This window comes from Pinus tabuliformis, chromosome 8 (genome assembly GCF_031772625.1).
Source record: "Pinus tabuliformis cultivar Carrire ecotype Pingquan chromosome 8, CPIR1, whole genome shotgun sequence".
Classification (NCBI taxonomy): Eukaryota; Viridiplantae; Streptophyta; class Pinopsida; order Pinales; family Pinaceae; genus Pinus; species Pinus tabuliformis.
In genome coordinates this window covers 1,300,091,504-1,300,104,894 of record NC_142294.1, presented here as the reverse complement: position 1 = coordinate 1,300,104,894, position 13,391 = coordinate 1,300,091,504, and the positions used below count along the sequence as shown (strand labels likewise).

The following is a 13,391-nucleotide window of genomic DNA, read 5'->3' as shown; positions in this document are numbered from 1 at the left end:
TAACGATACTGTAGGAATATAGAAATTGACAAACAAAAAAGTACGCAAATATCTCATCAAGCATTCATCGAACAAACCCATGATTATATCTCACGAACTGAAATTCACACCATTCACTAGCTTCAACCTCTCTAATAATTTGACCATACTTGTCATATTCAACTCAGATATTAGCATGACAACTGAAAGCATGGAAACTTAGAAAGGTATAAGCGCTCATACATGGAACAAAATAAAAATAAGCTCAACTCAACTTGAATCAAATTCAAGCATATATAACTAAGACAACACAATAGAAAGAGGAGTTGGAATACAATACAAGAGACTTACCATGCGAAAGTGGTCGGGTTTCTCATTCTTCTTAGTGAAACTAGGAACAAGACCCCATTTCATGCAATGCACAACTGGCTGTCGGTCATTGCCTGTATTTTCTTTGCGTACAACTGGCATGTATGATCCAGGTGAAACATTGTATGATGGACGATATCTGCAAATCCATCCTTTCAACTTCAAACATCATGTGCTTGTTTTAAAATGTTTAATATTGTCGAGCAAAGGTAACTTGATTAAACTTATCTTTTATGGTATAGAATCGTACTATTTAGCAAAGAGATGATGCACAGCTTCAAACTTGCTATTGACGTGCCTATACAGCTAGTGCCTATCATTCTTGTTGGCGTTAAGCTTTTCATTAGGGAAGTATCTAAATCTATGTATTTTTATTATTAACATGTTTCCAATTATTTTTTAACAAATGTTTTGTGGAATCATGCATTATGAATGAAAAACTGCTAAACCTAAAACTATTTGGCAGTTATCTGCCTATAAATATGCTGAGAAGTAATGAAGCAAATATAACTTACGAATTCACATCAACCTTGGCTACACAAAAACATCAGTGAAAAGATATACCATTTAAAAATACTGATAAATGTCATAGGAACTTGCAAATTTGCCAAGCTTATATGGATCACCAAGAGGATAGACTGTTGCTGGAGTAATGATTCATGCCGCATTATTTCTATACAATTATAGATACTTCTCATTGTAGTAAATAGATTTCCTATCTGACACGGAGTAAAAAAAACAAATCTAAATTGACAACTAAAAGAACAGATCATTGACTAAAGTGTATATAGACAATCTTAAACTGCAAACTCAAATTAAATCAACTGTCATATAGGAGACACTCATATTCAGAATCCTGACAGCATATGTAAAATGGCATGAATTACTTCTACCAGCGAGTCACGCTCACTTAGCAAAATTGTTCATCTTAACTTTATTTGTACCAGCATTCAGTGTTGTACTAAAGAGACATGTCAGATATGGCACAATAAGCCATCTCTATTTTATCAGTATCATGGCCAGAAATTGCACTGGATAGAATACTAGAACAGTATTTCCTTCCTTTTGGTGCACTAATGCAATACTAAATTGCTCATCACAAGTTTATCTTATATAAGAGAAGAAATTAAAAACCTCCTCTGTTGGGTGAAATTAACCCTTACTCGTGATATATTAGTAAATGCTTCAGGTTTGCACTGATGCATAGATTGTACAGAAAGCTTTCCTCAAAGAAAGTGACTGCAAAGGAGCATGTTACCTCCCATACCTGCACTCAAAGATATCCAAGTCCCTGAATGAAATGCAACCCTAAAGGCACTCATAAAGGTTGCCCGCTGTCACCATTACAACTATTCCTCTCACTTTCGGCTGGTTCTTTTATCGCACGAAGAGGGAAACCCTAGAAAAGAGGTTTACGATACTCTTTAGAAATAAAGGGATGGTTGATTGCCCAGACCAATGCATATCCAATTGGGCAATGGAAAATCAATATCCTATGGTGATATTTGATGGAAGAGTTGCCCCTTGATTGATTTTTTCTCATTCAAACTACAAGGTATAAAACATGGGCCATGTTGAGCCTATGTCCCCACTTGCAGTAATAATAAGAGAGGAGAGGAAGCAATATCAAAAAGGTTGGATAGATTCTTGGTTTCAAAAGGGATGGAGGAGGCGGGAAGGATTAAAACTTGGGCAGAGGTGGGAGGCTCCTCGGATCATAGGCCTGTCCCCTTCTAGATAGACAAAGAGGAAAGGAAGCCCAAAATGCCTTTCAAATTTTACTCTTTCTGGCTTGTTTATGAGATCTATACAGACTTGATCCTGTATAAGTGGGAAATATTATGAGAAGGTGATGGATCCGTTACAGCAGCTATAGGATAATTTGATGAATGTCAAAAGCAATGTTACATTTATCGTTATGAGCAAACTGATCATTTATCGCCAAGGGTCCAAAATTTAAATTATCGGCAATATAGGGAAAATATCGGAAATTATCAAGAAACTTGAAAAAATAAAAATAAAAAATAAAAAAAATAATAATATATATTTTTTTCAGATTTTTATTCTTTTAAAGAAACAGCAGTTTCAAACAAACACATTGTCACACAAATATGAAAATAAAACTACAATATAAAATGTATAAGATGTCAAGTGGTACATCAATCATTGATAGTAGATACTGAAATATGATATTTGTCCTGAGTCTTGAAATTTTTCAAATTTTTATTCTTTTAAAGCAAACATCAACATCAAACAAACACATTGTCACTTAAATATGAAAATAAAACTACAATATAAATTGTATAAATGTAGATACTGAAGTCTGAAATACGATATTTGTCATTTTGTCTTGACTCCTTAGTCATAAGTTCTGACAAGATAATAGTTAAAACTTAATACAAAATCACATTAAAACAAAAACAAATGTATTTCATGAGATGATCATCATGAGGCATCTAGATTCTAGATACTATAACGATAATCTGATAACAATACTGCACTAAGAAGGTGAGGCGAAGGATTAGGTGTCCCTCGCCCTTAAAAAGCTTGTGGTTCCCATTAAATTCCTTAGTTCCTCCCTCTAATCTCTCTTTCTAGTACTATCGAGAATTCAGTTCTTTGCAATAAGGACAATGTATGGGGTAGCACTAGGGCAAATATGCACATCATGCCCGCGATTTTGGAAGTGTGGTATTTCAAGCAGATGATTCCACCAGACATTTCCATTCCACAGAGCTTGCACCTCAGCTTTGTTCTATTATCATCCTCACATGGCTCACCATACTCCCACATTTGGTCCAATGGCTTTGCCATTTTGTAGAGCTCTGATTAAATTTTCAAGTTTTGGACCTACCACAAAAAATAAATGTGGAAATTCAAAAGAGGGTAAGAAGAGGCAGACTCTAAATTTATAGTATATACTAATCTTGGAAAACAAAGAAAAAGAAGGCAATTTTTTTTATATACCTAAAATTAATAAATATGGATATGGTATACTAGAGTAAATCTCCACTCCAAAAATGTTGAGCTGATGGTAAAGAAAACTATGGATTTTCACTTGTTTGCTTCATGAAAAATGGTCACAAGGCTCACACAACCCTCAGAGCTCAATATTAGCACAAGAAAAAACAAAAAAGACCTTTGAAAAATCCAAACTGCAATTTATATTCGCGGTTTTTGAAGCAGGCCAATAATTTTCCATAGTCTCGCGATAATTTCGAAATTATCGTGATAAATTAAATTGGGCAAATTATCGCGATATTTTTTGGCGATAATATCAGTAAAGGCTCTTTCGGCGATAATATCACGATAATTCTGATATTATTGCAATATGTGCAACATTGGTCAAAAGGGTGTCCATGATTTAGGCAAACAATAAGTTTAAGGTGTCTAAGAAAACACTATCGGAGATTGTACACCTTAGTGTTTTCTTAGACACACAACTAGTCGGTGTGGGAAACAGAGGGTGTGATTGCCATCACCTACCAAAGATCCTTCAATCACTTAATGAAACACTAGCATCATGCCACTTGTCCTTCTATGGCACCTTCTCTTATGACATCACGTGGTTGTCACGCAGATGTCAGTGTGCCACATGGCAACAGCAGAGGGTGCCACATGTCACTCAAATACCACTCACTTGGCCCAACGAAAAGGGCCCCCTTTTTGGCTACCACATGTCACATTGCCTGCATGCCACGTCAAAATCTCGTCCATATCATCCTATCCACATGTGGCCCTTCATGTGGCCAACCTCAACCTACGTGGCGCCTACCACTTGGACTTAGTCCTGGGTCCCACTGGGGGCCCGACCCCTTGCGTAATGTGGCACTTTATCATTGTAATAAATTTCTAAGGTTTGCCATGGACCCCTCCTATGGCACCTCAATGTCATCGAACCTCGGCTTCGCATTAGGATAAGGAAAAAGACCACCACCCAACTCGACATTGTACGAATGAGAAAATCTCTTATCTAGTGATGGAAAGACCTTCTATATCGCAGCCTTTGTCACCGCACCAATACAATGAACAAACCACTCCACCACAGGGCACAGCATGATGGAAAATTTACCATCATGCGAGAGAAGTTGTCTCGTGCCTTGCCTCACTACACCACTACAACAACAAGCAATGGGGTGCGGCGTGATAGGAAACCTCTTGTCATGTAATGGGAAAACCTTCCATCTCATGTCTTCTATTACACGCCCAACCAATGACACGTCACTCTACTGTGGGGCACATCACGAAAGTAAATTTGGGTGTCAAGTGATGAGAATGATTCTCATTAAGTGCCCCATTACACTTAGTGAGTTCCTATCTCTCCGTGTTGTAGCAGTAGCTTAACAATAGAGCCCATTGGCTCTCATACATGGGGATCATACCTCCATCATGCACACACCAAACATGGGATCTACGCCCATTGTGACAAGCCCACAAGGAATCTTTGAACAAAACTTCCCAATGTTAATATACTGGCCTTCACGACCTTGAGACCAAGATTGTTTAATTACTCATGCATGACCATACAACAATTGACATGAACATGCAATTACATAACCATTCACAAGCATAAGTAAATAATCCATACAGGAGCATCTCAACATCATAGGACTTATCATGCCCATCTCACAACATGAGTCTCTCCTCTATTTATATGAGGAATAGGAATTAAAATTAACCTAATAACACCCCTAAAACAAGTTTGATTACAAAATATGCTTGGGTTATAAGCCAACCCACTAGATTTTATGACATATGCCCATTAGCCCACACGTGCAAGCTATAAGCTCTCTAGGGTTGACATCATGCAATAAATGTGCACCAAATGGCATCTCCAAGGCTGATGAGGTGTCCAAGGTGGTGTAGAAGCATGTCAAGTCCTTAATTTTGAGGTTGGGCCTATAATTCACCGCATGGCCTCCTATAGGGCCCAAGATCCAACTAGGGCACCATAAAGTGGTCTCCAAGGGTCTCCAACTGCTCGAAGTGGCCTCCTCTGCTCCAGCATTGAGAGTTTTTCAGGTGCAACCAGCCCTCCCTAGTCTTCGTTGGGAATCAAGCCTACAAGTGTCAGTCAATGATTGCATCGTCGGAGATAAGGATCCATGAGAGTTAATTAGTCCATGTCACAAAACACACGAGGAGCATTGATTTATCCAATGTCTAACAATCTCCCCCTAGCACTAGTCGGGTGTGTATTGAACTCGTAACCTCGCTCCGATACCACTTGTTGGGAATCACGACTGTCGTTAGACCAAAACCCGCAAGTGCCAGTTAACAACTACATCGCCAGAGATAAGGATCCATGAGATGTGGTTATTCATGTCACAAAACACAAGGGTTTATCCAATGTCCAACAGTCTAAAGGTACGACCATCCTCAACTAAGCTTTGAACCCGCTGCCATTCATTAATTGGTGTCAATGCCAGCATTGGGGCATGTTGGGTCCAGCTGTGTCATCCTGAAGAATCATCAAATATGATACAAAATGATCCAACGTCCAAGATGCAAGAGGTATGTTGGGACATATGTCATCCGATGTTGTTGCTAGGAGGCCTAAGAGTCTTAACACTTCACCTGTCTATGCCAATATACTTCTCGGAAGTCTTGGGTACCTATGGAGAAGGTGAACCACGTGACAATAACAACATAGATTCTAGTGAAAGCAATTGATCATTAGGGACAAAGATCATTAGTGCATCTAAGTGAACCAAATTGAATGCCATGGGCTATTTAATACTTCAAACGAGGATCCCCTTCCAAAATCAAGACCATGTTCTCGCAATGGTATTTTTTCCCTAGGTAGGGGTGGCAAATGGTCAACCCTATTAGGTGCTTCCAACCCATAAGAGGAAGTAACATTTCTTTGGTCCACCCTTCAATTGATAGGTGTTAGTGAATAATAATGATGGTGACAAAGGGGATAAGACTTCATGGTCGAGTGCCATGGTCAAAAGGGATCAGCTAAGGGGAGTGTCCACATCCTGAGTGTATAGATGTAAGGAGGGAGCATTCGTGGATGCATGAGCTACCAACTTGGCCTTTGTTTTTCCACCCTTCTTGTGCGTCTTTTACTTCATGATTTTTCTTTGTATAACTACTCATAGCTCAAGGGTTAGAGCTTGCTTTGTATGATGTGACAGTTTTATTACCCCTTTAATATTAGCAAGTTTATCGCTCATCGGTGTTGGGACATGCAAGGGTTCCTTCTTTTGATGTAATGGAGCAATAAATGCTCAAGAACCAGGTGATGGCCATATGACTAAGGTAGAGCTCATGGTAGCCTTTTGCCTACATGCTAATTTTTAGGTCCTTGGCCATCTTTTGCATTTTGATTTTTCTTCCTTTAATTTTATTGTGGCCATGATATGCTCATTCTATTTATTTTAGATGCATCAACCTCCCAAGGCAAAGTTTCAGGCCCTACCCAAGAATGTGGGCATTTGAGTGCCAAATCCCAAAGAATCATTGACAAGTTGAACCTGAAGAATGGAGCCGAGATATGGCCTTGTAATGTAAGATGGAAAGTGGTAAGTATGACATACGGGAGAGATGGAACTATGTTATCTCAATCAAAGCTTCCTAAGTATTGCCCCCCCTATACCCAAAGGGCCTTAAGGGAGGTCCTGTTGGACTAGGATCAAAGATTAACCCCCCAAGTATGGTGAGTGAACAAAATCACACTCAAGGTCTATCAATCTTCCAGATCACCCCATAATCCATACTAGATGCCCAAAAACAAACAAGTATAAGCACCCGATTGCAAATGGTTAAAGTACCTTTTGAATGGAAGCCCATGTTCGTCTATGTGGTCATGTTGAATGGGTGAGAAGCAAGTGGTTGATGCAAGTGGCGAAGAAAATGGCATATCATCAGCTAGTGGTGGTTGTTAAGGGTTGTTGGTTGGTCATCTGGCTAGCCTCAAAAGGAGTCCTAGTATCAATTTATTGCTCCAAAAATTGTTTAAGAAGGGCATGTTATCTCATATATTGCCCTAGAGGACCTCTCCTAACTCAAATGGGGGTTTATTGCTCCATAGAGGCCTCATTGTTCTTGATTTATGCCTCAGGAAACTCAAAATAGATGAGAGATGTCACAACGTGCCTCCTCAAGCCAAACCCACCAAAGAAAATCTCCCCCTACTTGCCAAAAACCAGATGAAAGATGTTTCAAAAGAATTATGCCAAAACAAAAGTAAAGAGAGGGATTGGCTAGGGTGGAATCTTTCACCACCGAAACCAATAAAAGGAAAAAAGGGCTCTTAAAACCCTCAAAGCCTCAACTCACAAAGCAAAAGATATCCAACAACCATGATGAGAAGAATGATTCTCCTCTCTCTTATTTATATACTCCCTTTGGGGTCACTTCTCCTAATTTTAATTTGAGGGGCTAGAAGTTTCCCTCCAATAAGCCCCAATTTTGGCTTCCTTCACAAGCTTTCCCCCAGTTACCCAATTTACTCAATGTTGCCCCAAATGCTTTGGATAATGGGTTTCCCCCTTTATCATTGACTATAACCTACGAGGTTGGATAAGCTACTCTGTCCTCCCTTGGGCAATTAATTAGTAGGGGACATAAGAACCCCAAGGGTTAACTCAATTGGTTCAATTTGCCATGTCAAATTCATAATGACCAAGGAGGTCACAAGGTTAAATCCACCTAAGTCCCTTGAGGTTAGGCATACAAGTTGTCCATTAACTATAGTTACCCTAGGCACCATTCACAGAATGTGAGGAAGCACTTTATGGGTTTCAAAAAAAATCGTGGAAAAAGATATGCACAATAGAGACTAATCTATACACCTGTCCATATAGCGGGCCCCACCGTTCCATCTAAAGGAATTTGCAAATCTAGTATCCATGTACACAATAAACCTTATAAACCCACATGATATAAATTTCTCCCTACATTGCATATTGCAAGGCACTAAGAATAGTTCAATGATACACTATCCAAGTGCACTTATGAAGACAATAGGTCCACAAAGAATAAGCCTTGTGGGCCCACATAATATGAGTTTACCAGGCTTACAAAACCCAAAGAGGCTACACGCCATGACCAAGACAAGCCTACAAGACACAAAGATCAATACAATGATATATTATTAGCCCTAAATAAATGACAACTTATATATACAAAGTATTACATTGTATCAAATATTTGAAAAGTATATACTAATATATATATAAATGTTTATTTATATATGTGTGTGTGTGTGTGCACGCGCGCGTGTGCACATACATATAATTATATTATTTGACCATTTTCCTTGTTTTAACTTCCACGTGAACCAAGAGAATTTGTAAAATTGAGATGCCACATAGTCTTTGAATATTTCCTTCATATTAAAAATTCAATTATAATTTATCATGATCATTTAATTTGTCAATTAAGAATAATTAATACAGTTTGTTATTTTTTCACAAGTCATATTTGTATCACATAATATCGTATTCAAGACAATATGGCATTACTTTTTGGCAGCTCAGTGAAAAATTCCAATCATAGGACTAGATTCCTCTTTTCGAGGGGACCAATTTTGACTATTTAAGCGTTCAAATTGGACAAGGAAAAGTGTATTTTTTAATTAAATCCCACATGTGCACATTTGATCAAGTCGGCCCTAAAGCAAATTGGACACTTTTGGAAGCCTATAAATACAAGTGACCTCAACCTCATTTGGATAATCATGGTGAAGCATTCTTCTATTCTCTTCTTTGGTTTCGGATCGCACAGGTCTGAGGCAATTCACGGAGATTGGCTCGCTCAAGTCTGAAATTACAGGGTCTGAAGCTCGCACATGTTCTAGGGTTTTGAGTCTTAGCCCGGCATGCTACAAGGGAATTTTAGTTGTAACCGTGGGCATGCAACCCTTTGTGTGCGGTTGAAGGGTTTCAGTCGCACGCACGACACTCTTCGTGCAGTTGAGTCCTAGGGTTTGAATTTTTCAGTGGACCGGAGATTTCGTTAGTTGACCGCAAAGTTTGGCATTTGATCGCAAACAGCGATAGTGAACCGCAGGCTTCTGAATCAAGGTTTTGATTATTGGCATTGTTAGGTTCATATCATGATGTCATTGAGTTGATTTTGCTGGATAGGTTTATGGTTGAAGATACGGATCATTGTACTCTCCCTTTGCTGAATCATTCAGTGACAATATAATAAGAAGAAGAATTTGAAAGGGTTTTCCCCGTAATGGGTGTTTCCCTGGTCTCTGACCAATCCTAGTGTCTCTATGTGTGAATGTTTTTCTTCCACTGTTCCTTTATGTTCCGCTGCATTGATGATGATATTGTCCTTTCTATATAGTTGCATATGTTGTTGAATAATGTAATGATGTTGTGGGGTGAATTTAATATGTAAGTGAAGAAATGAAATTATCTAAAGCAAATAACAATATAGCCCTAAGAAAAAATCAACATATGGGAGTAAATGTTAATCATTTTCTACTTCATTCGTAAGGGGTACGTTTTGTCTTACTGAGGAGTTTAGGCATAGAACATATCTAATCCTTGCAATGTATATTGTTTAAAGCTATCCTTGGGTTTTCTATGTCCATTTTGCTCTCCCAGTCACTCTATTCAAATGAGTTGATGACAATAAATTGGACGGATAATTGATTTGTTTTTTGTAGTATTCCGTCAGTTGTTTTTAGCAAAGTTTTTCCTGATTCTAAAAAGCTTCCAAATTTTTTTTATTCAAGAAGTTTTTAACAATGCTTGGCCTAATAGGAAGAAGAGATTTCCTTGTTTATCTAGCCTTATTATATATTATCTTTTACTTATTATTTCAGCAAATTGCCTTGTCGTGTTCCAACCACTTTATAAGCTTATTGCTTTCGCTACTGTAATTCTCTCCATTTTCATCTTTTGAATGTTCCAAGTCTCTTATTGCTTCAACTAATATGATTCTCTCCATCTTCATCTCTTAATTTTGTTGATACTGTATAGCAATGATTTGTGGATTGCTTTTATCAATAGCAGAATAGTGTTTGAATCATGGCTCCACTTTTATTTTCTATTTATTGGATGTAAAGTGCCTGTTTATTTCCTCAATTTGGGATGAGTTTCTTTAATATATTAACCAAATTGCATCCTTATAAAGGAAATGAAGAAACTATGACATCAATGACAACTTTCCTGTTTTACCATGCAAAAAAGTTCAACGTTTCCATACTTATTTTTCTAACTGACTTAAGCTTTCGATTGCCAACCTCCTTTTACAATTTCTGTAATATTCCTTTTTATTTATTTACCTAAAATTCCCAGAAAATACCACAGCATAAAGTTTTGCCAAAAATACTAATAAAAATGCAACACTGAACCATAAAAATTGTAGACAAAAATTACGGAAGAAACCCCAACAATGTTATTAATTAATTGTTGAAGGGAAGTTACATTAATATTCTGAGGATAACTTGGAAGATATGCCTGGTCCCTGATTCTCTGGCTCCTACAATTCGACCCCTCTGCAAAATGGCAACTCGGCCTCTCAGATTGGTCAATTTGGCTTTCTCTTGAGTCAGGAAATTCGGCCTCTTTTGCAAAGCAAATGATCAGCTGGGGTGGATATACAACCACCGAAACCGACCACCACCGGCTAGAGTGTATGTTTCAAGTTTCAACATCAAAACTGGGAAATATCGATGGTTTCTCCCTCGCTCAATAAGCTACTAGATCTCCCATATCAATTCATCAAATATCCAATCCTCCCTTGAATGAACTCTTATCTTTCTTTTTATGATTTTTCCCTTCCAAATACCACGGGTCATTGCAATACGATGGGTTTCTTTTATTTCCCCTTATATTATTAAAGGGACTTTATTAAATTTTCTATTTTTTTTCTTCTGTAGCCACCTTTTTAATTTAAGTATGCACTGACACTTCTACCTATTCCTCGATATGTGAACATTTGGAAAAAGGAAGCATTACAATTTAATATGTTGTGATCCAATTCAGAATCATTCAAAAATCAATTTCAAAATAATTTTGAGCTCGTTTATAGTGAATCGTCCATGTGAGATAAAAATAGATTTTTTTTTATTGGCCTTGGCAAATCTCAAGGCTGAAATATAATACCTCGCTTACTAAGCACCCACATTGTCCCATACAATTTTTTGAATTTGGCTAAAAAAATCTCAAGGCTGAAATGTAATAGAGTGCTTATGAAAATTCAATCATCACAATGCACTCGCTTATGAGTTGCTCAGAGGAATCCCAATGATTCAGGTAACACTCCCTAACCCACCAAGGAAGAAAGAAGCATGATGGTATAATCTTGATAGTTCACCTATCCATGCCCTGAAGAGAAGACAGAACCTGTCCGTATGGGCACTCATTCATTCTTTACATAATGAACCAAGGCTTTATAGAGAATCACTGTTCATGGATAACTTATCTCTCAAATATTTATAATCCTACCCTACTTTGGCTCTGGAATCGATGTAATGTTCTCACAATTTAGATAGTTATAGAGCAACAGTTAACTCAAGTTCAAGGAGTTAAGTCAAACCATCATTACCAATGTTGTTGGTTATTTAGTTAATTGTATATTAGCGGGTATCAGTTTGAATCCGCTGAGTGAAGCTTACCAGTCTTAATCTGTCACCACACGTGAGACACATTACTTCAATTATTCCATGAGGTTATTTAACAAAAAAAGTTACAGCACCGCAAACATTTATGTGAATTCTCAATTGCGGATGTCTTCTTGAGGTTTCAACCCATCTTCCGTCTGAAAACCATCCTTCTGTGTTATGGTCTCAAACTCTAGCCTAAGAAGACCAAAACACCAGGGTTTCATCTACTTTTGCCATGTATAAAATACAAATATCATAATTCAGTGAAGTAATCTTAAGAGCCATAGATTAAGAGTTCAAACCCCGATGCTAGCTACCATGACTAGTTTTCAGCAGCTTCTGTTTTTTTCTCTATAGATACTGAATTCCCTCGCAGGGTAACTTGTTTCAAAAAAGCGGGTCAGCTCTCACAAACCTTTATGTTAATTTATAAGCGTAGGCTTGTGTACGATAACATAATAACGAATGGACATCGATCCTCAGTGCACGATAGCTGAAACTTTGTGAAAATTCAAAAAGAAGAATGGGTTTCGGAGAATTTGCAGGGTACCGTTCGGTATCAATTGTAGACAGCGGACACTGAAAACCACAGGCTCGATGAACGTCCTCCGCTCTCAGGGTACAACGAGCTCTTCCGCACATCCTTTCAGCTCTTCTTCAGTAGCTTGCACCGTCGGAATTTTCCTAAAATGAAAATGAAAAGAAAGCGCGGGAACGACCGAGTTTTATAGGATGATTCCGGGAGTCGGGGGCAAGATTTTCTGTTTCATTCCTAATAATAATTACATTTTGGTTTTGGGTGTACCGCTATTCTGAAAATATGTAAATTGAGACTAAAGTGGTTTTTTTATTTTTCTTGGGGAGTTTGGGGTTAGATATTATATAGGGTGGTTTTTTTTATTTTTATTTTTGAGTGGTAGGGAGTAAGAGGGTGTCAAACATGGATTTTTTTTTAATAAAAGTTAGCTACTAGCAATTGCTCTAAAAGATGTAAAGGTATATTTAAAGAATAGAAAATTTGAGAACATTATCTCCAAAAGATGTAAAGGTATATTTAAAGAATAGAAAATTTGAGAAGATTATCTGCAAAAGAATATAGCCAAAAATAATTAAATTTTAGAATTCCAAATCAACTACATTATTTCAAAACAAAGCCTTTTAAGAACACAAATAATCATAATTTTTTATTTATAAAATACAAATAACTAAATTACATACATTCAACATAACTATGACAATCAAATATCCATTTTTACTAAAACTTTACATACATGCAATATTCGTAATATAAAAAACTCTAAATCTTACACCCTCTTTAATTTTAAATATATAATTTCAAAATAATAATCAAGATTTTCACAATTTTACAGGCTAACATTTGAGAAACCGCGTATGTGGCTGACCAATGATATATTCGTTATTATAATTCATGTTTTGTTTGTGAAAATGGCATTTGTGTTATTTT

At 37.3% G+C, this 13,391-nt stretch overlaps 1 protein-coding gene across 1 annotated transcript in view; it reads right to left on the bottom strand.

Moving 5' to 3' along the window:
* The window catches only part of LOC149240224 (embryonic stem cell-specific 5-hydroxymethylcytosine-binding protein), a 257,648-nt gene extending 244,950 nt beyond the window's left edge, over positions 1 to 12,698 (bottom strand). Inside the window, exons 1-2 of the mRNA XM_089373656.1 lie at positions 12,477 to 12,698; positions 331 to 487 (exon numbers count right to left, since the gene is read on the bottom strand). Of these exons, the coding sequence (XP_089229782.1) occupies positions 331 to 487; positions 12,477 to 12,568 (249 nt within the window). The 5' untranslated portion in view covers positions 12,569 to 12,698. The remainder of the gene's footprint in view (positions 1 to 330; positions 488 to 12,476) is intronic.
* Between the last annotated feature and the right edge of the window lie 693 nt (positions 12,699 to 13,391).